At 44.3% G+C, this 27,411-nt stretch overlaps 2 protein-coding genes across 8 annotated transcripts in view; one reads left to right on the top strand and one right to left on the bottom strand.

The window, feature by feature from the left end:
* LOC309612557 (protein FAM228B) overlaps positions 1-27,411 on the top strand; it is a gene marked incomplete at its 3' end in the record, with an annotated part of 89,423 nt that overhangs the window by 762 nt on the left and 61,250 nt on the right. For 4 of the 7 annotated variants that reach the window (XR_014235278.1, XM_082358438.1, XM_082358437.1 and 1 more), the window contains exons 2-4: positions 3,295-3,342; positions 7,839-7,951; positions 23,920-23,999. Coding sequence is in view for 5 of the 7 variants with exons in the window: in XM_082358438.1 (XP_082214564.1) it covers positions 7,851-7,951; positions 23,920-23,999 (181 nt within the window). Of the gene's footprint in view, positions 1-3,294; positions 3,343-7,838; positions 7,952-21,267; positions 21,330-23,919; positions 24,000-27,411 lie in introns of those variants that run through there. The other 3 variants (XM_082358430.1, XM_082358432.1, XM_082358440.1) reach the window with 3 other exon arrangements.
* On the bottom strand, positions 13,132-21,163 carry SF3B6 (splicing factor 3b subunit 6). The gene is made up of 4 exons (XM_082358451.1): positions 20,938-21,163; positions 18,209-18,327; positions 13,576-13,714; positions 13,132-13,401 (listed from the first exon to the last, which is right to left on the bottom strand). The coding sequence occupies exons 1-4, from the start codon at positions 20,965-20,967 to the stop codon at positions 13,312-13,314; spliced, it is 378 nt and encodes a 125-aa protein (XP_082214577.1). The 5' UTR covers positions 20,968-21,163; the 3' UTR covers positions 13,132-13,311.

Raw genomic sequence — 27,411 nt, 5'->3', positions numbered from 1 at the left:
GCCTCTCCGGCCATCCTGTACATTCCCATGGCTTTCATTATGGGCTGCAAACCGATGGTCTTCAAACTTAAGCCTCCAGCTCAGGCCTCCAATCTGAGTTCCAGGTGGCCCATTTATCCAGCTGCTGCTCAGCCTCTATCTGGACATCCCAAGGATCCCTCAAAGTCAGCAAGTCCAAAACAGAACTCATGCTCCTGGTCTTCCCCACTCCCTAGCACTGCTCTGTGTTCCCTTGTTTCCTGCCTCAGGATTGGCACCAGTCACTTTCCCAAGCCAGACATTACAGGCATCACCCTTCTGTAACTGAGTTTGGATGTGCCAGGAGTAGCTATTTCTTTATTTCTTAAACCAACCTTAATTCAGACTGGAGCCCAAATTTCTGCAGGATTTGACAGGCAAACTGCATGTCAGACATTATTGACACTCCCCCACCCCCAGGAAACTGGAGGGACTCTTGCTTCCTGGCCACCCTCCTTATTGAAAAGCAGTGGTCCCTAGAAGTCCCAGCCACAACCTTGGATCACCCATGGGCTACAGGCTTCTTTTTCCATGCTGGGAACCATGGTGCTGCATCCCAGGAAGCATCTCCCTGAGGCCTTTTTACCCCCGGGGCACTGCCATAGAGTTCTGCCAGTGGCCTCCAGGCCTCTTCTCCTTTCCCTGGTTCAAAGAAGCCTGTAGAGTTTTCTCTCCTTATCCTCCCTCCCTGGCTAGACAAGGGGCATTTTCTCTTGAAGGGGGATCAGATTTTTAGGGAAAGCCTGGAGGAACTTTGGCCTTCTGCTTTTAGCTCAGTCTAAACCCCTGAGTCAAGAAAGCACAAAAGGGCCAGCTACCATGCTATAACCCAGAGGGGCAATGTATCAATTAATATTTCAACGACTACGCTGCAGTGCTGGGGATGCCTGCCTTGGTGGAGCCCACTCCAAATCCTGCCAAGTTCTCCTGCTGAATATCTCTAAGGCTCCATCTCCTCAGCCCCTGCCCTAGTTCAGGCCACCATCATGTCTCACCTGGATTTCTGCACAGTCTCTAAACTGGTCTCCCCACCTCCATTCTCACCTCCTGGCCTTTCATCTGGCCTCCCACCTTACCCTCACCATTTTCCCCACCACAGCCTGAGCACTCTTTTTTTTTTTTTTTTAAATTAATTAATTTATTTATTTTGGCTGTGCTGGGTCTTCATTTCTGTGCGAGGGCTTTCTCTAGTTGCGGCGAGTGGGGGCCTCTCTTCATCGCGGTGCGCGGGCCTCTCACTATCGCGGCCTCTCTTGTTGCGGAGCACAGGCTCCAGACGCGCAGGCTCAGTAATTGTGGCGCACGGGCCTAGCTGCTCCGTGGCATGTGGGATCCCCCCAGACCAGGGCTCGAACCCGTGTCCCCTGCATTGGCAGGCAGACTCTCAACCACTGCGCCACCAGGGAAGCCCTGAGCACTCTTTAAAATGCATATTTGACCATGCCCCTCCCTGGGCATAAAACGTTTTAATTAATCTTCCTTTTTCTCCAGGCAGACAGTGATACAGCCTCCTGTTACCTTCCACGCTAGAGCCTCATCTCTTACTCCCAGTACCTACCCCCACCACCAACTTTTCCTCCGGCTTTATCGAGCTGTCTGCCTGTTGTTAAACACACCAGTCATTCTGCAAATATTTATTGAGCATATACTGTGTGCTAGACCCTAGGATTACAGCAGGGAACCAGACGGGCTCCCACTACTGCTCGATTTGAAGCCTTTGAACATGTGGTTCACTCTTCCCAAATTATCTCCCTTACTTCCTTGGTAAACTACTCATCTTTTAAGACCCAGTTTAACCATTATCTCCTCTCTGATACTTTCCCTGCTGCTCAGTCAGTTGCTCCCTCCCAAGGACCCCCATCTAAAATGTTGGCTCAGCTCTTAGCCCTCACAAGGCTTTAAATCCCACTCAAATTTATACCTCCAGTGCAGACTCTCCATCTGTCTACTTGTAGTACAAATTCACATGTCTAAGAGGCATCTTAAGATTGCCACCTGCACAAATCTGTTCCTCATCAGTCTTCCCCATCTCAGGAATCAGCTCCTCCATCCTTCTAGTCGCCCAAACCTAAAACCTAAGCATCGTGGTTGTTTTCTCCTTCTCTCTCATCCTGGACCCCATCTCCACGCCATTAGCATGCCCTGTCAGCTCCAATTCCAAAGTATATTTCCAATCTATTTTACTCTCTTCTCTGCTGCCAACCACTTTAATTCAAGCCATCATTGATTTTCTGTCTGGATTATTGCAACAGGCGCCTAACTGTCCATCCTACACACAGCAGCCAGAATGATCTTATAAAATCTTAATTCAGATTATGTCATTCTCTTGCTTAAAACCTCCAATGCCTTCCTGTTGTACTTAGAATTAAATCCAGCTCTGCAAGGCCCTGTATGATCTGGCTCTTTCCCACTTGTCTCCACCTCCTTCCCTTCTTTCCAGTCATCTAGGCTCCTTACTGTCTTGTAAATGCACTGATCCTTTTCTGCCTCACGGTTTGTGCGCTTGCTGCTCCCTCTTCCTGCAGTGCTTTTCCCAGCGTATTGCTCATCCTTCAAGTCTCAGCTGAAATGTTATCTTCCCTGAAAGGCTGTCCTGGACCACCCATTCTAAAATGGCCTGTCCCACTGTATCTCTCTGTAATTTATCATTGTGTTTATTTTCTTTAGAGAACTTACCACAATCTATATTGTCTTGTTTATCTGAGTATTGTTTGTCTCCCTCCAGTAGAATGTAAACTCCAAAAGAGTAGGGATCTTGTCTGTATAATTCACTGGTGTATCCCGAGATCAGGCCCAGGCCTTGCACACAGCAGGTATTCCGTAAATATTTGTGAATGATTGTGTTTATTCATCCTTGTGCACAGTCATCACCCTGCATTATAATCTATTATTTGTGTGTCTGTTTCCCTAACCTCATCATGAGTTCATAGATTGCTCTGTGTCTCTGGAATCTAGTCCAGGCCTGGCAGAGAGTAGGCTGTCAGAAATGTTCGTGGAATGGACGAAGGAAAGTAAAAAGAGCAATCAAAGAAAGGAAAAGGACCAGGAGAGAGTGGAGTTGTGGAACCCAAGGAAATAAAGTTCAAATCAAGGCCGGAGAAGTAAAGTGACTAATCTGGCTCGTACAAAGCACAGAGCCAGAACTGGAACCATGGGCATCTCCATGGTATGGAGGGGAATGTGGGCCAGAGCTGTTGGTCACAATCACACCTGAAATGTCCCAGGCGACTTTCTCCAATGCGCTGTTCATTCATCTATCCTCATGTCTCCTTGCAGGAAGGACATTCCCCAAGAAGGGCCAGACGTGTGTGGTGCACTACACAGGTAGGCTTCACTCCCTGAGCCCTCATCCAGACCTGCCCCTCCCCAGGCAGGTCTCTCCTCTGATACTCCTCTCCAGAGGTATCAGCTCCCCCAGACCAGGCCCAGAGCCCAAGGCAGCCAGGTCTCCCTCTGACCAGCTATCCCCAACTCCTCCCAGCCAGCCTTGAGGGAATGAGAAAGGGGGCTTGCAAGGTTAACCCCTGCCCTCTTATACCACCTCCATTCCCCTTCTGTCTGTTGCAGGCAGGGTGGAGCCCTGGCCCTCCTGGTGCTGTCCGATACTTGGAAATTCCTCTTACAGCTCTGAGAGCCCTGACCCTCCCTGCAGACTCCCTTTTCATCCTACAGTGTTATTAGAGCAGAGGAGGTCAGCTTCCTGAGAATTCCCTTTCTTTTTTCAGAAACAGACTATTCAATTCAGCCTGTTATTGATCACCTACTGTGTGTGAGATGCTGTGCTGAGCAGTAGGGGCACAAAAATGAAACCAGAGGATCCCTACCTTCATTGGGCTGGGGGGGTGGGGGAGGGCAGGAAGTCAACTGGAGGCTCTGACGCAGTGCGAGGCGCGGGTGGCAGTGGCTGTGTCAGGGTGCTGTGCGGCCAGAGCAGGCCCCGCCTCTGCTGAGCCCTCTTGGATGATCTGCCCTGGAAGGCCAGGTGGGCTGAGATCCTGAGGACCGCTGGCGGGAAGATTACAAGCAGATGTATGTTCCGGGGGTTGAGTGCTCTGCCTTGTGACCTGCTTCCCAACGTGGCAAACTTGGTGACGGCCACTTAGCAGACAGCAAGGCCAGTTTAATTCCTAGGACATAGTCAGACGGGGCCAATTTTAGCAGTTCTCTGGGCCAGTGTGAAGTGCCAGGTTGATTCTAGGCAGACAGTGTGGGTATTTCTCAACAGCTGTGTTGCCGGTCGCTGATGTCAGTGGGCTGGAGCTGTGTTTTATCTCCTGGTGATGTGGCCTAATTACCATGAGTCTTCTGGGGCCTCTGACCTGTGTAATTGATTTATCTGTCTACATGTTGCAGACAGACCAGTCCTCGTCAAGTTACTCAAACCACAACATCCTTTTGCAAAGACCTTTCACAATACATACAGACAGGAGGCAATGTGCATTAAACACTGACATCACCCATGAGTGGCTCTGCTCTGGGGAGGGACTGTCTCATCAAACCCAGCAGGAGGCTGTATGGGACTTTTTGGTAAACTTTTTTATTATATATAAATACAGTAGAGAATATAACTCTAAGATGTACAGCTCGATGAAATTTTTCTAAAGTGATCACACTTATGTAACCACCCCCCAGATCAACAGACATTTCCAGCACCCCCAGGACTCCCCCTCTTGCCTCTTCCCAGTCATTACACCTCCCTAAAGGTAAACAGCATTCTAACTTTTTGTCCCTGTGGATTGATTTCACCTGTTTTTGAACTTCATATAAATGGAATTGTAGAGTATGTCCTCTTTTGTGTTTGGCTTATTTCACTCATTATGTCACTTTTTTCACTTTTTATATCTGTGAGATTTATCCAGAGTAGTTTGCTCTTTTTTATTCCTGTACAAGTCATTGTATGAATATATTGCAATTTATTGTTTCTACAGTAGATGAACATTTAGATTGTTGTTAGTTTTTAGCTATTATGAGTTGTGATGCTTTTTGGTGCACACGTGTAGACATTCTGATCGGCTATATATATGCAGAAGCGGAATTGCCGGGGCACAGGGTTATACCTATGCTCAGATGTAGCAGATCCTGCCAAACAGCTTTCCAAAGTAGTTGTGCCAGTTTCCACTGATACCAGCAATGTCTGAGCATTCCAGTTCTACATCCTCATCAACACTTGGTGTTGTCAGGTTTTTGTTTTGTTTTTGGCCTGCCCTGGCGGTTTTGACCTGCACAGCCCTGATGATTAATGAAGCTGAGTACCTTTTCATGTGCTTCCTGACCATTTGGATATCCTTGTTAGTTCGCCCAAATTTTGTCCACTTAAAAAAAAAAATTTGGTGGTCTCTCTTTTTCTTATTGATTTGTAGGAGTTCATCTGTATCCTGGATATGAGTGCTTTGTTGGTTACACCTATTCCAGACATCTCCCATGCTATGGCTTGCCTTTTTACTCCTTTATTGGCATCTTTTGAACAGAATTCTTAATTTTAATGAAGTCCTACATATCAGTCTTTTCTTTTATAGTTAGTACAGTTCAGAAATCTTTGTCTATCCCTAGGTCATGAAGATGTTCTTCTATTTATTATTTTATAGAAGCTTTATTATTTTATCTTTCATATTTAGGTCTGTGATTCATCTGGAATTGATTTTTATGTGTGGGTGAAATAGGGGTTCACTTTGACGTTTCATTTTCCCCCATATGCATATACAGTCAATCCAGCAACATTAATAAAAAAAAATCATCCTTTATCCATTGCATTCAGTGGCACCTTTGTCAAATCAGGTCACCATGTATCTGTGGGTCTGTTTCTGGACTGCATGGTTTTGGATGAACCTGCAGCAGTAGATAACAGTATATGGTCTGAAGTGGATTAAGTCATATGAAACCTGAAGAAATTGGGGAGTGAGCAAATCAGTCTTTAAATGGAATGTGTGAATGTGTGTGTGCACATATCCATATGTGTATTGTACAAGTATGTGTCTGTGTGAATGTATTATATCTGTGTTTCTAAATATTTTCCTAGCATCTGGTCATCGGGGTTTTCTTCTGAGGGTCTATGCATATATGCATGTGAGCATGCATGCGCATCTCTGAATATCTTAGCAACCTGTGTGTATGCATGAGTTTGTATTTAATCTCCTATATTTGATACAGAAGTATCCATCTGTGTGCATCTCTGTGTAGCGATAGGGTTCTCTTCTTTGCCTGATTTAGTACCCAGGGCAAGAGCACAATTTATTCTGCCCAGAAAATAGGTAAATAAGAATGTCTCTTGTATACATTTATGTTGTAGAAATTAGGAAGTGGAATCACAGATGCTCAGACACTGAGCAGGCCCAGACCTTTCATGTTACACATGGCAAATCTGAGGCCATGAGAGAGGAAGTAATTTGCCTCACTTCACACAATGAGTTAGTGTCCGAGTGAAGTCAGAGTCCAGTCTCTGAACTTACAGGCTAGGCCTTTCTCTGGTCCCAAATTGCCTTCTGTTGTGGTCCAGGGGCCACAAGAAGTCATGGAATAGCATCATTTATAGAATGTCTGATCTTTGAACTAGAGACACCAGTAAGAACAGAAAATAGAAAAGCAGCTCTTGGGTCTTAGGCAGCTGGACTGAGACAACACATGTACATCAGGGATGACAAGGTATTTGCAGCTGGAGGCTGAGAGATGCTCCAAACTGCTAAGACAACACTCGGGGTGTTCTGGGTTCACATATCTCTTTTGTATGAGGTCTGGAGGCCACCACTGACTGGCTGGGTCACTTTTTTAAAAAAATTTTATTTACTTATTTATTTTTGGTTGTGTCGGGTCTTAGTTGCGGCACGCGGGATCTTTCATTGCGGCACACAGGCTTCTCTCTAGTTGTGGTACGCACAGGCTCTAGAGCACGCAGGCTCAGTAGTTGCAGCTCATGGGCTCTCTAGTTGTGGCACGCAGGCTCCAGAGCACATGGGCTCTGTAGTTGCGGCACGCGGGCTCTCTTGTTGCGGTGCATGGGCTTAGTTGCCCCGCGGCATGTGGGATCTTAGTTCCCCAACGAGGGATCGAACCCGTGTCCCCTGCATTGGAAGGTGGATTCTTGACCATTGGACCACCAGGGAGGTCCCTGGCTGGGTCACTTTACAGTTACAGTTCACTGTACTAAAGGATGATATGACCTTTGGGTTTTGCATGTTGGGGGAACCTTGGGCAGACCAGGTGCGGACTCAGCCTGAGGATGAAATGCCTGGGAAAACAGACCTTCAGGTTGAGGCAGCTCCATGATAAAAGTTGCAATGTGCAGAAGTACTTGAGACCTGAATAGGGCAGGGAAGGGAAGGAAGGGGAGGGCAGAGAGAAGGTTATCAGGCAGACAGTACCTAGATCTTAAAGTGCCTGGATACAATGTAGGCATTTGGATTCTGCCTCTGGGGAGTTACTGAAGTATTTTAAGCAAGGGAGTAATAGGATCAGGTATGTGTTTAAAAAAAAAAAAATCATTCTGGGTACAGTATGGAGAATGGAATGGAGGAGTAAGAACAGAGCAAAAAGACCAGTTAGAGTTGGTTCCTGTACACAGGTGAGATATGATGGTGGCTTGATGAGGACACAGGGTGGTGGTAATAGAAATGGAGAAAAGAGCTAGACTCCAAAGATATGTAGGACTTAGTGATAGGCTGTATGTGGAAGCATCCAGGTTTCTTGCTTGGCCAACAGGACGGATGGGGAGGACTGAAAGACAGAAGGTTTGTACAGAATAGGAATTCCATTTTAGACATGTTGAACCTGAACTGGGAGTTAGCTCATGACCACAGTTCTTTTCCACCCTATCCTTGCTTTAACAGGAATGCTCCAAAATGGGAAGAAATTCGATTCATCCAGAGACAGAAACAAACCTTTCAAGTTCAGAATTGGCAAACAGGAAGTCATCAAGGGTTTCGAAGAGGGCGCAGCCCAGGTAGGATGAGGATCCTTGTTAAGGGGGATTTGAGGAGCTGGGGGTCTGGGCTCGGCACTCTGCCCTCCACCCTCACCCTATCACAGACCACTACTGCTTTGACTCCACTGTCAGGGCATGGCGATGCCACCTAGTTTCAGTTCTGGCTTTGTGTCCCCACCCTTTTAGTTGCCAGCATGACTCCTTTCTGTCACTGGGGGCTCTCATCCCAAGCACATCTCCCCAGCTCGTTCTGAGCAAGCCTGTGAGCTACCAGCTGTTTGGGACTGAGGCAGCAGAAGAGTTGGGGTGGGGTAGGCCAAGGTGATTTTTTTTTTTAACTTAAAAAAAAAAACCCAATTTCAGACTTGCAAAAACATTGCAGGTAAAGTACAGTTCCCATATACTCTTTACCCAGCTTCCCCAAATGTTAATGTTTTACATAACCATAGTACAGTGATGAAAACCAGGACATTAACATTGATACAATACTATTAACCAATCTATTCAAATTTTTGAGTTGGTTATTCAAAATTTTAAAATTGATTATTAAAATTTCACCAGTTATCCCACTAATGCCAGACAAGTTCTTGAGGACTGCTGTGATGAGCCCTGGTTCAAACTCTTCTTCTTTGCTCTGTGAAGTCATGTGATGCTCCTTGCTGTGGCCTCTAATCTCTAAATCTCTCTAATGAACTGCTTCTATCACCTACTTGAGCATGTACATGTACATGTGCTCTTTATACACCTCTTTAGGCTTCTTTGGAAGAAGAAGGAAAAATTATGAACAAATAGAAGTGTTGGGCCATATGGTAATTGAATAAGCAGCAGTGTTTGTTGGATGAATGAATTTGAGACTACTTTGTAGAAGTTATTTTCCCGCAGTCAAGTCTCTGTTAGTCTGAGGCACAATCTGCATTTGTTACAACTCTTAGCATCACTTCAATGTGCCATGTATAAAACTCATCTCAGATCTTCAGAGTTACCATGAGGATGGTTTGGGAAAATGCCATAGTTATCTTACTTTTTTCTTTTAAATCAAGCTGGGTCCTCTTTCTCCTCTCCCCATCTGCCCCCATCCCTGCTAGATGAGCTTGGGGCAGAGGGTGAAGCTGACCTGCACCCCTGATGTGGCGTATGGAGCCACGGGCCACCCCGGTGTCATCCCTCCCAATGCCACCCTCATCTTTGACGTGGAGCTGCTCAACTTAGAGTGAAGGCAGGAAGGAACTGAAGGTGGCTGGAGATGGCTGCTGCTCACCCTCCTAGCCTGCTCTGCCACTGGGACGGCTCCTCCTGCTTGGGGCTCTTGATCAGTGCGCTAACCTCACTGCCCCAACGCATTATCCATTCTCTCTGCCCAAGTTGCTCTGTATGTGTTCCGTCATTGTTCACGCGCATCTTTGCTTGAGGAAACTTCAGTTGCAGATTGAAATGTTTCAGGTTGTGCATTTTGCGTGATGCATGTAGTAGCCATTCCTGATCACAGAACAGATTTCTTGTTCGCACAATCTACACTGCCTTACCTTTACTTAAGCCAGACACACAAGGTGCTCAGACATGAAATGTACATGGTGTACACAGAGGGACTTGAGCCAGTTGCCTTTGCTGTCACTTTCTCTCTCGGAAATTCTGCTGACTTAAACGATGTCCTTTTTGGAAATGATATGAAAAATAAAGGCTCTGTGCTTGACAAATTCCTGTCCATCCTTATTGAAGGTAGAAAGTGCTTTAAGGACCACATAAGTCAGTTGCCCTTGGGAAAAGAGTGGAAAGGAGAAGTAGCCAGGAGAGTGATAATAAATACAGTACAGGTTTCCCCCACTATCTGAAAGTAGAGAGTAGAGCATTCCTATGAAGCCTTTTGTAAGCTGAAATGGTATAAAGGGAAGAAGCAATTACCTGAGGGCACATCTTGCTTACAGATGCATGAAATAAAAAGAGATAAAAGCACAGATGCTCACAGACACAGTTCAAAGCTATGACAGCTTGATGCCGAGATGCTGAGTATAGTTCTCGGGGAAGGAGCTTGGTGGTGTCACTTTCACCGCTCAGGGTTCATACTGCCTCTATAATCGCTCTGAACGCTATTTTTGCTTTTTTCCTTTTTTCATAAAAGCAAAAATCCTTTCTGGATCTCTTTCGTGCAGCAAAAACAGGTACTCCTGTAGGTCTTTCCTAAAAGTGAATTACCGTGAAGCGAACTTTTGAAAAGCAGGGGATACCTGTAGCTCCGACGTACCTATTGTACTTGCTGGGCCTTGTTCTATTTTTAATTTTTTCTAATTTTAAAATAAAATTACCACCAATCCTCTAAGCAGCCCCACAAGGTAGGTTATGACTTGCCACTCACCTCACAGGCTCAGAATTCCCCTCTGAGTAACTAAAGGAATACATTGTGCTCAAAACCCACAGTTTAGCAATCAAATGTGGGATGTGAACACTTTAGGTGATCAATCATGAAATCTACATTTGGACTTAGAATAAGAGGGATGAGCTCCCTTCTTGGAAAAGATGGAAAAGTACATTTTGTGCACCTAAAGAAATGAGGGTGTGTTAGGCCTCAGAGCCACACACTAACTCACATTAGGAAGTTACTTTTGAAAATAAATGTGTGCTTATTTTCATCTAGATTTGCTCTAACATTACAGTGGGGAATTACTTCTGAGAAGAATGTATGATTTTGAACTTGTTTCCACATATGCTTCTTATTTTCATCTACATTTACTGTAACTTACAGGACTTTCCAGTTAGGTTTTACAACCAGCCTGCTTATTGATATGCGTTAGTGTACGTCAGGGGAGCCTGTGGCAATGTAGCTAAGAGATTTTTCTTTTAGTTGGCATGGGTGAGAAAAGCTCTTGGCCATAGTCAGAGTTATTCGGTCAGCGATGTCTTGGAATTGTTTCAAGACTGAGGGAGGGGCAGGTAACAGGTACTGTTAGTTTCCTTCATAGACTCACTGATAACACGTCACACGATGATACATGTGATATGGGGACACAACATCTTGATTATTTTATGTGTCCCTTTTGTCTCCAAGAAGTCCTGGCTGTATTCCCCTGCTGAGGACTGAGGAGTTAATGAAGATGCAGTGCTTTAAGATGCAGGAAATGAAATGAGAAAGGGACTGCTTTGCTTTTAATCACCAGTCCCTGTGCTCACCTCTGCAGTGGGACCAGACCAGTCAGAAGGTGCTGCACTCATTCCTTTCTGGGGGGTTTCCTTCAGAATGTCTTGGTTCCTAGCTTTCCTCAATGATACAAATGTCTATATTTCTCAGAACTCAGCCTGTATAAAAGACAGTCACGTTTCCTGCTGTGACACCAATAGGATAACTAAAAATAGCACCAAGGACCATTTCAGGTGCCCATTATGGAGTCACATAAAAGATCTCAGTCTAGAGTATTTACAGCCAACGTGGTAATAGGAGACACTAAGAAGAGGTGGGGGGAAAAGCAAATACCTACTGGCTAGCACCTGGAGAGGATATGATGCTAGGCTTCACAGGCCCTGCTTTACTGACACTCTTAAAACTGCGCCTTCAATGCCTGGTGCAGAGGACTGATTGTAACTATGTCCTCAGCATTTTACTACACACAGACGTGGCACAAAGCAGAGGCTCAGTATTTGTCCACTGAATTAAAGTTCTTGTAACATAACTGGAACAGGCTAAAAAATTTCCAAACAATTAGAGGGCATTTTTTTAAACTCTTAACTTCAGGTCATGAAATTCAACTAACAGATATATTAATCAAAATTATAGACCAGCCGTAACTGTCAGTAGAAGGAATTTCCCCTTTTATTAATTTAAAACAACTTAGACTAGGGGCAAGTCAGTCTGCCATTTAGACAAATCACACTATAAGTCTAATTTGTCGTCCCCTTACAAAAGTCTTTTAGAAAATTCTTTTTACATTTGTAAATACCTAAAAGCACACTGTGCATTACAAAAATTAGTAAGAAACTCATAAAAACATTCACAAGAATATTACAGCTGTGGCTCCTTTGTCATCTGCCTGCCCTTATAGAAATGACTCTTTCTACTCTTTAACAGTGCTTTCAAAAAGCACTCAGACATAATTAATAAATAAGACAATTACTTCTTCATTTTCAATGGTAGGCTTTGAGAAGACAGTACAAAAAGTATAAAATAGCCCATTTTCTTACAGTAATGTTAGATTTGAAAGCTAAATGCATTTAAAAGTAGAATAGGCTTTTGTCCATTTAAATGATTCAGTGCTTGTACCCTTCAAATTGATTTTGGGTTATAGTTATATACAAAACAATTAGCCCATGTTTTTCCATTTGGCCCATGCCTAAACTATAAAAAGAAAATTATAGCTATCTCCTCCAAGCTGCTGAGCTATGATGAATGTGGTAATAACCATACTATTTCCACGCCATGGGAGTCTGTGATTATAAGAATAAACATTAAGTATTTTATTTATGGCAAAGATATACTGTGAGCTAAGGTCCAAAATACACACAGACACTTACTAACTAAAGGGAAAAGTACATAAATACATCTTAGACGTGTAACAACAAATACCACCACCCAAGCAGCTTGCTCTCACATTTCTAACCATTTGCTGTCATCTTAACGACCATTTCTAGAATAAACCTGTAAAGACAAGGGCACCCATATTGACAAAGGTATGTCGTTAACTGTAAAGCAAGTATTCAAGTGTACTCATGTGGCTAATAACTAGCTGATGTAAAAAAGCAGCTTTTGGACTTCCCCGGCAGTCCACTGGTTAAGACTCGGTGCTTCCAATGCAAGGGGCTCGGGTTCGATCTCTGGTCGGGGAACTAAGATCCCACATGAGGTGCGGCCAAAAAAGTATTAAAAAAAAAAAGTAAAAAGCAGCTTTTTATATAAGCATTTTATTCATTCACTCAACATGATAAGCTTTGGATCTGCAAAGTGGAGATACCTACACCTTCACTAAGTTGTTATGGAGACTTCATTGTTAATAGACATTCAATAAATGACAATACTCTTAACAAGTTCCTTTGATGGCTAAGCACTGTACTGGTCACTGGAGGCATTAAGAATATCAAAAGGTCCCCATCCTCAAGAAACTCAGTCTCTAGGACCACCTACCACTGAACAATTCTTGATATGGTTCAACTGCTGTTTTATTATTTTTTTTTCTGGTATAATACAGGAGGAGAAATTTTAAGATAAAACACCGACATGTTTTACAAAAAGCTACAAGTTTATTAACATAATATATTCTAAAATATATCAAAGTTTCAAGCAGGTCTTTTTGAATCTCCAATAAGAAATCACAACATTCACTATTAATTGAAAAAAAAAAGGTAGTGGTGGTCATTCATGGGTTTTAAACAGTCCAAAATGAAAATGCAGAAAACGTTTACTTTGGTGGATCTGTGTTGATGCCATATTTCTCCTTGAGAAGCTTCAACTGTTCTTCCTTCTTCTTTGTGTCCATCTTCTGAAATGCCTGAAAATGTGGTAAGCACCAAAGTTAACAGTTACCAATCTACAGTCAAATGAATTTCAGCAATAGCAGTAGCTAGAAAAGAACTCAGGGTACACATCTCCCGTAGTGGTGGTACCGCTCTCTACTAACTCTTACATGGGTTCCCCACGTGATGAGAACCGTGGCCATACTTACCCTGTTGGCATTATAGTACAAAACCACGAGGTATCTGTTGCAAACATTGAATCCTGACAGGTGATCACACGCGTTCTTGGCATCAAAGATGTCTTCATAGACCACATAAGCTGTTCCTCTAGTTTCAGGTGTGTTCCCCCTACCAAGTTGAATCGGACTTAATTAAAATACACATTTACCTGAAAACCACTAGAAGAAACAGATACTATGGACAGGTATGCTGGATAAGCCTATAATTTCTCAAAATATGTAATTTTTGTTTTTATTTTAAGTAAAATAACTCAGGTTAAACTTACTGTTATATCAAGAATACTAACATGGCTACTAAAGCAGTAGCAGCAAAGAACTAGCTTGAAACTTTCACCGTTTTCATGTTCACTGCTCTAGTCTTTCCTACTTCTCATACTAAGAATCAATTTTCAGTTTTACACTGGAAAGTACGCTACCTTAGGAGTGATAGCTGTGATTAGTCAGCAATGTCTGGAATGGGGTTTTTCTTTCTATGCATTTATGCAACAGAACCAATACTTTATTTACCACACTAGTCCCTTGTTTCTAAAGATTTTGATTTTCTCCCTCACTCTAATTTTAGTTCCAGTCCTTAAAAATAAGATGACCTCGGGATCTCCCTGGCGGTCCAGTGGTTAAGACTCCAAGCTTCCACTGCAGAGGGCACGGGTTCGATCCCTAGTCAGGGAACTAAGACACATACCACACAGCGTGGCCAAAAAAAACCTCCAAAAAACAAAAAAAAACACAAAACAATCTCCATCAATGTAGGGAACAAAAGTTTCTGGGTAATATTTTACTAAAGTTTACCAAATCCATAAAAATAAAACCATTTCGTGTCTGTAGAAGGAGGTGGGGTTGGAAGGAAGCCCCTACCAGGAGGATAGCAAAATTATAAATGATACACAGGAAAAAAAAAAAAAAAAGATACACAGGAAAACAGCAACCACCATCCTTTATGGCCAGGAAAGGATGTCCTCCAATTTAAAGAGCCAATGTAGTTTCTTCCACTTTTCTTAGAAGATTCATTGCTTGCTTGCTTATGTATTTACTTATTTATTTGGCTGCACCACGTGGCATGCGGGATCTTAGTTCCCCAACCAGGAACTGAACCTGTGCCCCCTGCAGTGGAAGCTCAGAGTCCTAATCACTGGACCACCAGGGAATTCCCCCAAGATTCATTGCCCTTTTAAAACAAGAGTCAACTCCCAACTTTCACACATTCATTTTTAATAATATCTGCACTTTTATGCATTACACAGCCCTGTGTAGCTGGAGAAAAGGGCTGGGTTTCTGGAGGGATTGGGTGTGAAGTGTGCTTGTTGGTGGGGTTACCTGTGAGCCAGAGCAGAATGCTGGAAGGTGGCTGGAAGTGGAAAGCGGAAGCTGGATCTCACTCATGGATATGGGGCTGCTTCTTGTGTAGGTGTTCCTTGCCACCTCCTCTCCTCACCTCACCAGCTTCCGTTAGGGGGGGAGCTAGGGAAGTGTGAGGAGCAACAAACTGCAGGTGGCAGATGGCCATGTGCTTGTGAGTGGGGACAGCTGGCAGAGGTCCCATTCAGCTTATGCTCCGGTAAGCTAAAGATGGATCCCCTTTCCTCCATCTGTGTTCTATCCACCCAATGCAACTGCAGAATAAGGTTTATTAACTGCCACAGTCCCTGCAGAGGGTCAAGGAAAGGCAGTGGGCCCCACGGGAAGGGGAGGCACCTGCCTAGATTTGATCTAGGACGAGACTACAGTCTTGGGCCCTGGTCAGAGCTTGTGCTTCCTGTAAAAGGGGATGGGATAGGTATAGGGCGCCGGGGTGGCTGGAGGGTGCCAGTGTCATCAAACACGCTCACTTTGTCAGGTTACATGGGCCTGATGAAAAATTTTATAATATTCTTTTTTTAAAAAAATAATTAATTAATTAATCTATTTATTTATTTATTTATGGCTGAGTTGGGTCTTCATTTCTGTGCGAGGGCTTTCTCTAGTCGTGGCAAGTGGGGGCCACTCTTCATCGCGGTGCACAGGCCTCTCACTATTGCGGCCTCTCCTGTTGCGGAGCACAGGCTCCAGACGCGCAGGCTCAGCAATTGTGGCTCACGGGCCCAGCTGCTGCGCGGCACGTGAGATCTTCCCAGACCAGGGCTCGAACCCGTGTCCCCTGCATTGGCAGGCAGACTCTCAACCACGGCGCCACCAGGGAAGCCCTATAATATTCTCTACTCTCTGCAAATAATCTAACAACTCTTGGACTTTTGACTTTTAACCATTTTCTAGAATGCTTTAGGTATGAAAATTGGGACTACCCAAAGGAAAAAAACACTGTCCCAAAGATTTTCCCAAAAAGTCTACCTAATTTTTCCTTCAGAATAAAACCATAAAAAACTCAACAACAATTTAAGTTCCTTAAGGGCAAACATGACCTTATATTTTATTTTACTCCCACAGTGCTATGCATTCAGCAAGTGCTAATAAGCATTTGAAGGGTGGAGATCTACTTTCTCCTATCAGTTCTCTCACACATCTTTTCTCTGGGAAGCTAACAAAACAAAACAAAACAAAAGCATCTCTCTTCCTTCCTCTTACATCTTCTTAGGAAGTAGAATAGGGAGAGGCGCTAATTCCATTTTAAAGACTCTCCATCTCAATTTAAAAAAGCAGTACTGATGAACCTAGTGGCAGGGTAGGAATAAAGATGCAGACATAGAGAACAGACTTGAGGGCACGGGGACGGGATGGGGGGGGAACTGGGATGAAGTGAGAGAGTAGCACTGACATATATACACTACCAAATGTAAAATGGATGGCTAGTGGGAAGCTGCTGCATAGCACAGGGAGATCAGCTGGGTGCTCTGTGACGACCTAGAGGGATGGGATAGGTAAGGTGGAAGGGAGGCTCAAGAGGGAGGGGATATGGGGATATATGTATACATATAGCTGATTCACTTTATTGTACAGCAGAAACTAGCACAACATTGTAAAGCATTTATACTGCAATGAAGATGTAAAAAAAAAAAAAAACTCTCCATCTCAAGCGCCCCAGCCCCTAATTATCAACCTAATATCTTGATCTCCACATTGTAATTTTAATTAAAAACATGTACTTGCTACCTACTATATGTTAAGCACTGAGTCAACATTATTTTCTTGATTGGTGGTAAAAGCTTAAAGTGAAAATAAGAAAACCTAATCGTGTAACTTAACCTCTCTGAGCTTCAGCTGCTTCATGTGTCAAATAGTGACATCAGGCTCCATCACCTGTCCTACCTTACTCATGGCTTTAATAATCAAAAGATGTAACAAGTATGAAAGGGCTTTAAAAAGTTCAAAGCACCGAGAGTCTGCTACATGCCAGGTAAGGTGACCAATTATCCTACATGTGAGGAAGAAGCTGGGCAACTTGTCTAGGGTCACATGGCTAGTAAAAGGGCCTGCAGCAGAATCTTGTCTCCTGAGCCCCAAGCCAGGGATTCTTCTGTACACTATTCTTGTATGTCTAGAACAGGAGTTCTCAACCTAGAGTCCATGTACCCACTGAAATCACTTGCAAAATGTTGTGTGTATTCTGTAGAAAGGGTCAAAAGCTTTTATCAAATATGCAAAGAGGGTTCCTAAAAAGGACAGCTGCTCTTTAACACTTCATTTTCATCCCTGTTTGAGTACCAATGATGATATATTTCTAGCTCTTGGTTTACTTTCTGGAGGGACAGTGATCATTGTAAAGGAGAGTCCTCAAGATCTCAGAGTTCTAAAAGCCACAGAGGAACTCTCAACTCATAAAAGAAAATGTATTAAGAAAGGGATATCCCAATTAAAAATAAAAAGCTTAGAAATCCTCTTAGATGGACTCAGGTAAATGGCTTATGTATACTAGTTAAAATGACAGCAGCTGTGGTACTGTGTAGAGATTCAATTTAGAATCAGAAGATTTTATCACTAAATAGCTGTGTGAAGCTAGAAAGGTACTTTACTCTCTAAGCCTTAGTAGTCTCACCTGTGAAACAGACACACTCTCACCTCCACACAGGGCTGTAGTGTTGATGATGCAAACAAAAGCACCTATTACGACAACTGGCATATAGCAGATGTTAAACATCATTTGAAGGTATGAACCCCAATCTTTAGATTAAATTAAAACACGGATTTATGTTATAATTATTTTGCCCTATACTTTTAAATCTTCAATAGAAAGCTATAGTTGAAAAAAAAAGCATTTTTCTCAGTTACTTTTATATCCCTTTGCACAGCTTATTCAGAAATTCTGGAATCAGTAAAGGAGATGGTGAAGAGTGTTGAGAGAGTTAGAGTTAATGCATATAAAAACCACAGTAGAGTACTTCTTAACAAATAGTAGGTATGTAATAAATGTTGGTTCTTTCTCTTCCCATCCATTCCCCTCAAACCACTCATTGCTACTTCATGCTCTCTATAATTTCACAACTACCATTCTTGGCTCTCACTGAGCTGGATCATGAGGGTCTCTGTAGGTACTTTTGCCTTGGTCTCTAGGCGCTTGGTTAGGCCCTCTGTCAGCTGTAATTCTGAGATTATAAATTACACAATCATTTTCTTTTTTTTTTTTTTTCCAATCATTTTCTTTTAAACGACATTTCAAAAGTCTAAGACTCACACTCTGATTTGACGAATAGGTCCATATTTCCCAAATATATCATACATTTCTTCAGCCGTGATTTTGTAGGGCAAATTTCTTATATACAAAATTCGATTTACTTCAGGTGGAAGTCGAATCTAAAATGAAAAATAAAGTGTTGTTATTATAATCAGAGGCAGGAGTGCTATCATTTAAAAAAAAATTCTCATAATAAATTCTAATAAAGATGATGCATAATTTTTATAAGCCAAGAATAAGAATTATAATCTGATATTACTGAAAATGGCATGCTCTTTGGAAAAGCAACTGGGCATTGGTTTTAGGGAGGACTATTAGTAGGAACTAATAAGCGGCTACTACAAAACCCCGGTTTTCAGTCACTACAGGTAAACAAAGATCTCCAACCTCATTTAAAAGTCCTCAATGCCACAGACATGTGTGGGAAAGAACAAGGGAACTGTTCCTGTCTGCTGGATAATAAAACTCCCACTGATGACCATTCTCTGGTCTTCTCAGGAATTTGTTCTATCAATGATCTCTTTCTTTTGAATTTGCAGCCTTTCCCTCACCATTGGCTTCTTTTATTACTCATGTGAGCAGCTGCTTATGTACTCCCAACTGTTACACAAAACACTTATTTGGATCCCTCTTCATTCACTCAAATATTTAATGAGTGCCTTCGTTATATATACACCAGGCAAGGTATTAGGATTACAGAGTGAAGGAAAAAAGACAAGTTTTCTGCCTTTCCTGAATTTATCAGCCCTCTATTTGCTATCCTATCTTGCTCCTTTTTTTTCTTTTCTCTCAGTCAAGCATCTGAAAAGAGGCAGGTTATACTCACTGCTTCATATTCTTTACTTCATAACACTCATCAACCTACCACAATATAGCTCCTACTCCAGCACGCTGATGAAAAATGCTTTTATGCACTAAGACCTTTCACTTGCAGTGTTTTTTTTTTTTTTGCATTAAAAAATTTTTTTTTGGAGTATAGTATTCAATTCTCATCAACTTAATTTCTCTGAGGCTTCTGACACTGTTGACTATTACGTTTTTGACTGTTCTTGACACTCTATTTCCTTGGATTCCTCCTAACTCTCTGGCTAGTTGTTCTCAGTCTTCTTTGTCATTAAGATAGGCTCTTCCACAGAGTTTCACCTTTAGACTTCTTTTCTTGACTCTCTGTATACTCCCCTTAACTCTACATTCTCTTAACCACACATGTTTTCCACACTGAGTTGATGACTCTCAAATATGTATCTCCCGTCCAGATTTCACTCCTGTGCTTCTTATTAACATACTTAATTACATACTAGACATTAATTTGCTCAGTAACTATTAAACTGACAACTACTTCAGGCATTAACCTAAGTGTTGTATAAATGGAAGAATAAGATACTTATTCCCTGCCCTCAAACTAGTGGTGGTGACAAATGGTAAACAAATAAGTACAATAAAGTTTTAGACTTTAAGATTTAAGGTTAAGTTCAAATAGATGATAAACACTGTCAGACAATCACAATATACTTCTCTAGTAAATCTTTCTCACTCTGCAAGAGACTATATCACATTTTCCCTTCTTTCCTCAAACCTTACCATCACCACTCCCTCTAACATCCGAGTTGAGCTGTATCCTCTCTTCCCTGCTCATCCCAGGTGATAACCTTGGCTTTTGCTTACTGGAGAAAATAGATATGACCAAATGGTAAGTACCTTATATTCAATATACATTCATCCATATCCAGCCACTTTCCCTCTCAGTGCTATGCCAACCCCTCACCTACCCCAAACTACTCCTGAACTTAACCCACCTTTCTCCTACATCATCAGTTTCTCCCGCTCTACTGGATCATTCTCATTGGCATACAAATACACCTTATATCACACATCCTAAAAAAAGTTAACTATCATCCAATTTCTCTTCTCCCTATTTACGAGAAAATTTGTGGAAAGAGCTGTCTCCATTTTCTCAACTTCTACCTTCTTTTCATCCCACCGCATCCCACATTTCATCCACTGAAATGATTATCATCAAAGTTACCAAAAATCTTCATCTCACTATATTTAACTGTCTTCACCTTACTGTACCTCTTAGCATCTTAAGAGCTGACTACTCTCTTTCTCCTAAGACAATTTTTCTTAGGTTTCCATAACACCCCGACTCCCTAATATTACAATGTAAGCAGCAGGCCTTTCTGTTTTATTCTAGGTATCTCCGATACCTAGACTAGTGTCTGGCACATAGTAAGTGTTCAATAAATATGACTAATTTATTGTATCCTATCTCTCAAGTCTGGTATATACTAGGTGCTCAAAATTATCACTGAAAACATTAATGAAGGATCCAAAAAGCTCCACGATCTGAGGAGACTTCCAGGTTCCAGCTGCCTGTTAAGCATAAGTTATTTATTGCGGACTCATCTGTGCTACCGACTTTTAGGCCGAGGAGAAGATCCTGACGCCAGGTCCTAGGTGCAGGTGAAGCAACACAGGCTGTTAACACTATCACTGACACTAGGATAACAGACTTAAAGGAACTCTCAAAAGGGGTAGGGGCGGAAGTGTGGCTCAAGGAGCACATCCCTAAGGACCGGTCCAGGATGGAATCCCCCCCTGACATGTCAGTAACTTCTGGGCTTCCCCGCCTAGGGGACGGAGGAGGGCCAAGAATGCTCTGATTACGCCGCTGAGAAAGCCCAGCAGCGAAGTGCTCCCCCTCCTCTGCAGAAGTCCCAGACACTCACGTTCGCTCTCTTGGCCGCTTGCATCGCCATCTTGGCAGGCTGATGAGGTTACCCCAGCAAACACTTGAATTCCTCCGCACTCCTCCGGAGCTCGCTCAGCTTCGAGTGCAACAAGGCGTCAGACGCAAGACAACAACGTCCAGACCCCGCCGGAAGCTGTTCTAACACACCGGAATACCACCGTCTCACGCCGAAACGTGCTGACGTAGTCTCCCCTTAGGAAAAGACTCCGGGGCAAAACGGGGCTGGGAGACTTAAGAGGCCGGAAGCTTGAAAGGCGGGGCCTGGGCTTAAGAAGGGGCGGTGTTCCGGTCGGGGCGGCCCAGAGCAGCGGAAGCTGGCAGAAGGGGGTGGGGCCTGAGGAGAGCTGTGAGAGATGGGGCTGCGCTTGGGTGAGTTGCCGGAGAGGGCGGGGACTAGAGTGGGGTCCGGGCCTGCGGGGCGCGCGTTGCTGTGCAGGGGACGCGTGGGTGTGCCTGGGCCCCTGACAGTGCCCGAAGCCAAGCCTGCAGGGTTCTGGCTGGTTGGGTCGTGGCCGACGCTGTACTCCGTACCCAGAACCCCTTGCGCTGGCGCAGCCCCCGAAGTTCAGCATCACCTGACCGGGCCTCTTCTGTAATCCCCTCGGCGATGCCCGTCCCGACTCCCACCTCACCCCCACCCTGACGGCCCCAGTCCACGCGCCACTCTTCAAGTCCACTCTTTATTTCCTTAGACCGGCTTTACACTGATCATTTGAGGCTGGGAGAGGAATAGGGGATTACAGGCGAGCCTGGTGTAGCACCCGGTCGCCTGAGTACTGTGAATTTTCTCCAAGTTTGCTCTTGGAAGACCTGAGGTAGCCTTGTCCTGTACTGCCCCTCCTCCTTCAGTGGGGCAGCTCCAGGACGATTTTGCCCACATTCTTGTTGGTCTCCATGTACGCATGGGCTTCTTGGATTTCAGTTATGGGGTAGACTCTGTCCAGAACCGGCAGTAAACGTTGAGGGTTCCCCGTGGAGAAGTGAGGCAGAATTTGCTCTGTGAAAGCCTTCACCAGCATCTGCTTGTACTAAGATAAGGAAAAGGAGACCATCAGCCTGGACAGAGGCCTTACCTTGCCACTCCCCACCCTGCTTAGTCTTTCTGCTTTCTCTGAAACTTGTACACATCTGAAAAGTCACACAAGGGTATGTAATCCCTTCACTACCAGCATGTATGTGCATGTCCCTAGATTTGCAAGCTCTGTTCTGTCCCAGATAAAGACCAAAGCTTGGAGAAAATATTAGTGTCACTGAAAGCTGAAGGGCTGTTTTTAAATAAAGACTTCCAAGCAGGAGGCAGCCACAGACAGGACTTAATATAGGCTCAATTCAAAAGGGATGCTTAACCTCTGCTATCCCCCAGCAGGTGTGAAACCCTGTTACGAAACTCCCAAAGCTGGCACCTGCTGGAATGCCACACAGAAAAGATTTCATGAATGTATAATCTGTTAAAGGTAGAAGCTTACTAACCTTACTTACCTAAGAGGCTTTCTTAGCACACTGAGAACAGTTCTGCCTTTGAAAACAAAGTCTTGGAACTATTAGTAGTATTTCCTAATACGGTCAATGCTTTGTTCATTGTTGTAAAGTTTACATAATACATTACCCTCTTTCCAAGATGTTGAGGCCTTTATCAACCAATTTTAATTAGTTCTGTGAAATTAGGTTACCTATTTATCCACAGAGGGGCAGGTTTCTATTAATACATAGGCTCTCTAACTTAATATATGATCTTACTTTCTCAGGATTATGTGAATGAATCACACTTTAATGGATCATAGTTAAATCACGTTTTCTTTTCACCCATCACTCACCTTTTTGTCCCTAGATCTTAGCAGACTGGTGATCAGACTTCCTCTTTTAAAAAGCAGCTTTGAAAACAGAGGCCCACTGATGTCAGCACCTCCCATCAGACCATAGAGAACCCAGCGACCATCAAGAGCCAGGCAGTTGACATTTTTCTCCCAGTAGGAGCCGCCTATGCAGTCTAGAATAAGGTTGACTCCAGCGCCTTTCACATGAAACACAGATATGTGATGCTAGTCAGACACAGAAAGCTTGGTGTAAAGTAAGATTACATGGTATATTTGTGGAAATATGGGTATAAATAAATACAAGTGCAAGCAGTAAATCTATAGGTTGGAACTCAAAACATTGCTTATAGAAACATGGATGTAAATGGAGTTTAGTTGGCTGAACTCTATTATACATGTGTGATATAGTTCATATTTTATGATCCCTGCCACAGCAGGAGGGAAATGGGGCAGCACCATGATCTGGTATTTCCCCTGACCTCCACGTAAGTAGAGAACCCACTGGCACCCAGGGGAACAGGGGAGATCCACCCCAGGCTACAGGACAGGCTAGTCCATATCTAAGTTACCAAGTGTCTGAGCTGGGCTGCCTGAATCATGGCTTTGCTAGCTTTGTTTTCATCTCTCCTTTTTGACTCATGTGGAACAATGGAAGGGTATGAGCCAAATATATGCAGATTCAGTTTCAGAATATAGAGGCATACACATCTACTCACCCATTTAGGGAGCTACCTACCCAAGCCTACTCTGACCAGCTCCAAACTGGTTTCTGCTCCTGTTAATTCACTGCAGAGTGGCTGGTTGGGAAAAAGAGGTCCTGAATAATTCCAGGCCAACTCTGTGTGATTATCCACTTTCTAAAAAGTGTATGAATCATATCACTTACAAGAATGCACAGGAAAATCATCTTAGTCCTAAATACTGCCTGCCTGTCTCCAATGGTCAAACACCAGAGTACTAGAATTTGGCCTGGGCAGTTGTTGTGCTTTTAGCAGAGGGAAGACAGATCCAGAGGCAACTCTGAGGCTGGTGAGGATTTTATTTAATCATCTCTGAAACTCCTGCTGAATTGCAGAAGCTTTATTTACCTTTGCTGAATTTCAGTGTTGCTTCAGAAAAATCCTCTTCTTTGTAATTGAATCCAGCAGCTGCTCCGAGCTTTTCTGCCATTTGAAGCTTGTGCTGGGAGCCAGCTGTGACCAGAGGAATAGCTCCAGCCATCCGGGTAAGTTGGATGGCAGCTGTGCCCACACCACTTGCTCCTGCATGGATTAGCACAGAGTCTCCAGCCTGAACATTTCCTGCGACAGAAAGTACAGGAACCATTTTCTTTACTTTGCAACTGCTACGCATTCTCCACATAGGCTTATTCTACCATGATCACCTGGCCCTGGGACCACCAAATGTCAAATCTCTGGCTGTTTTGAGAGAACATATTGACTTTTTGTCTTACTGCCTCTGGTCAGAGTGGGAAACAACTTTTGGAAACAGTTATTAGCAGCCACATCCATAATCTCTGTTTTACCTATGAAATAATACCAAAACATATCTCTGACCTATATCTGAGTGAGTAAGAATAAGCACCATTCCCCCTGTCACTACCTGAAGCCAGCCCCTCTTCAGTCTGAAACCGGCCTCCAGCTGGTCTCACAAATCCAGGCACCGCACACAGCCACCAGGCTCCTCCTGAAATGGAGCTTTCATTATGTCACTTTCTCCTCAAAATGTCAAGTGGCTCTTGATTGGCTTTCGTGTCAAGTCCAGATAGCCTGCCATTCAAGGCCACCACAATCTAGTCCCAGTCTCATCTTTCATAAATTACAATTGTCATCCTTCACTTCTGAGTGAAGCAGCTGATCTCACCTTGACCCTCTTAGGCCACCTTGGTATGCCATCTGTCCATCACAGCTCTACCACCCTTCAAGGCTTTCTGTTCCAGAAAGCCTTCTCTGACCACCTTTGCCCACACCAACTTTTCCCATCTTGAGCTTCTATTGTAGTTAGAGACAGGGCCACCCTTCCAAACACTGTGGTTGTCTTGCCAGTTACACTGAGTTTCCCAAAGCCAGGGACCCTCATGTAAGCTCTTTGCTGGCCTCAGTGGGATTGGGGAGGAATTAAAGAGTTGATTGAATGGCTCCTTCTCCTGTGCTAGTGCTCCCAGAGAGAAGCTTAGCATGACTGAGAAGCTGGGACTACTGCTGGGCTTACAGTGTGAAGATGTGCACAGGCCTTTCATCCAGCGCTTTCCAGGTTTTCTATGTGCTAACCATGATTTTCAGCCTCAATATTGCTGCACAGTATGAGGACCTGATACTACTGATGGTACAGTAGGCTGAGGTGCTGGGGTTGGGTGTGGCTCAGTGGCCAGATCAAAGCTGCCCTGCCGGACTGTTGGGTTTTGAGGTGGCTGAGCCATGAAGAAATTGAACCATGCTGTATGGAGTGAGCATGAGGTAGGGTGGGGTGGTCCTTACCCAAGAGATGTAACAGTTGGAAGGCGGTGAGCCAGGCCTCTGGGATGGCTGCAGCCTGGGGCATGGTCAGTCCTTCCGGGATGGGCATGAGGAGCCCTTCAGGGACAGTGACATACTGAGCCTGGCCCCCGCTAGGCAGCAGAACCATGGCTGGGTCCCCAATCTTCCAGTGTCCCTGGCAGCCAGGCCCCTGCTCTGCCACGTGTCCAGATGCCTCGAGTCCCAAAATGTTGCTGGCTCCTGGGGGTGGGGCATACTGGCCTTGTCTCTGCAGAGAAGGGGTGCACTAAGTAGTAAACATGATCAGAAGTCTGTGTGTCACCATCCCTGGCCCTCTTCCCATAGCCCCTTTTTTATTTCAAGACAAAGTTCAGGGTAAAGTTAGGTTTTTTAATTCAAGAAAAAAGAGAAGAGAGGTGATTTGTTTCATGCAAATAAGAGACTGTAGTTCCCATAATCAGTGGATGTCTAACTGGTAGAGTCCTTCGCTATTTCTCTCATCTAAACCCCTTGTTTTACAAATGAAGAAACTGAGACCTGGGCAGGGAAATGACTCGTCCAAGGTGGCAAAGCAAATTAATAGCAAGACTGGGAATAAAACCGTGGACTCCTTTTCTTTTTAATTTAATTTAATTAATTTTTTTATACAGCAGATTCTTATTAGTTATCTATTTTATACATATTAGTGTATATATGTCAACCCCAATCTCCCAATTCATCCCACCACCACCCCTGAGCCCCCCCCCCCGCCCCCCCCCCCCCCGCTTTCCCCCCTTGGTGTCCATACGTTTGTTCTCTACATCTGTGTCTCTATTTCTGCCTTGCAAACCAAACTGTGGACTCCTTAATGATAGTTCTCATATATCAAGTGCCAGGCTCTGTACTCGCTCAACACAATCCTCAGACGCCTCCAACCAGACGCTTGAGACCAGAGGGACTGAACTAGGAGTGTGTATCCGAACCATTTGAGGAGCTTTTTCAAAGTACACATGCCTGGGTCCTGGTCCTATTTATTTTGAATAAGTGCCCCCTGTGATTCTGGTGTACATTTCTTAATTCAAAAAATGCAGCTGGCCTAGTTTAGTGCTTCAAAAAGAAGTCAGAAGAAAATTCTTAAGAGTACTGCCGCCTGCCAGCTCTGGGACCCTCAGAGTGGAAAGAATACAGACTTTGGAGCCTTAAGACAAAGACCTCAATTTGAATCACAGTTCCCCTGGTTACTAGTGTGTGGCCTTGGGGGGGACTTCGCTGGTGGCGCAGTGGTTAAGAATCTGCCTGCCATTGCAGGGGACACGGGTTCGATCCCTGGCCCAAGAAGATCCCACAGGCCACAGTGCAACTAAGCTCGTGCGCCACAACTACTGAGCCTGCTCTCTAAAGCCTGCGAGCCACAACTACTGAAGCCCGTGTGCCTAGAGCCTGTGCTCCACAATAAGAGAAGCCACCGCAACGAGAAGCCCGCGCAATGAAGAGTAGCCCCCACTGGCCGCAACTAGAGAAAACCTGAGTGCAGCTACGAAGACCCAACGCAGCCAAAAATAAATATAGTGTGTGGCCTTGGGCTCATTGCTGAACCTCTCTGACCCTCAGTTTCTTTATCTGTCGAATACAAATGGTGAACAGGGCTGCCTGAGGAGTAAAGGAGATAGAGCAAGGTCTAACACGAGCACACACACACCCTCAACAAATGGTAGTTCCAGTCTCCTTATCTGGAAACCTGAGCAGACAATGGTTTGATGCAGGGTGGACTCTGCTGTGCACATACCCCTGTATTTTGTGTAAACAACGGAGGCTAAGTGGTTCTAGTTTCAGAACCCCCAGCACTGCACATCATGATGAGCATTAATGGTAGTGCCCTAGGTCTTTCCTTCATCTGGTGAGTGTTTATTGAAGAACCTGGAGTCCCGCCCAGTCCCAGCCGCTGCCAGACCCCTGGGTACCTGGAGTAAGTCCGCCCGGTTCAGGGCGCTGGCTGCCACCTTCAGGAGGACTTCACCCTCTCCTGGGCTTGGCTTGGCCACTTCCTTAAAGGTTTTCTGGTCCTCCCGGCTTATCAAAGTGCACAGCTAACATGTTCTCTGAGGACACAGGGTAGACCGAGGTTCTTTGAGGGGCGCAGCGACCCCTGCCGGCCAGCGGTCTCCCTCAGTCCGTCCGGCC

This window comes from Balaenoptera borealis, assembly GCF_965194805.1.
Source record: "Balaenoptera borealis genome assembly, chromosome: 15".
Taxonomy (NCBI): domain Eukaryota; kingdom Metazoa; phylum Chordata; class Mammalia; order Artiodactyla; family Balaenopteridae; genus Balaenoptera; species Balaenoptera borealis.
Note: the sequence above shows the minus strand (reverse complement) of the source record. Positions and strands in the feature narration are given on the sequence as shown.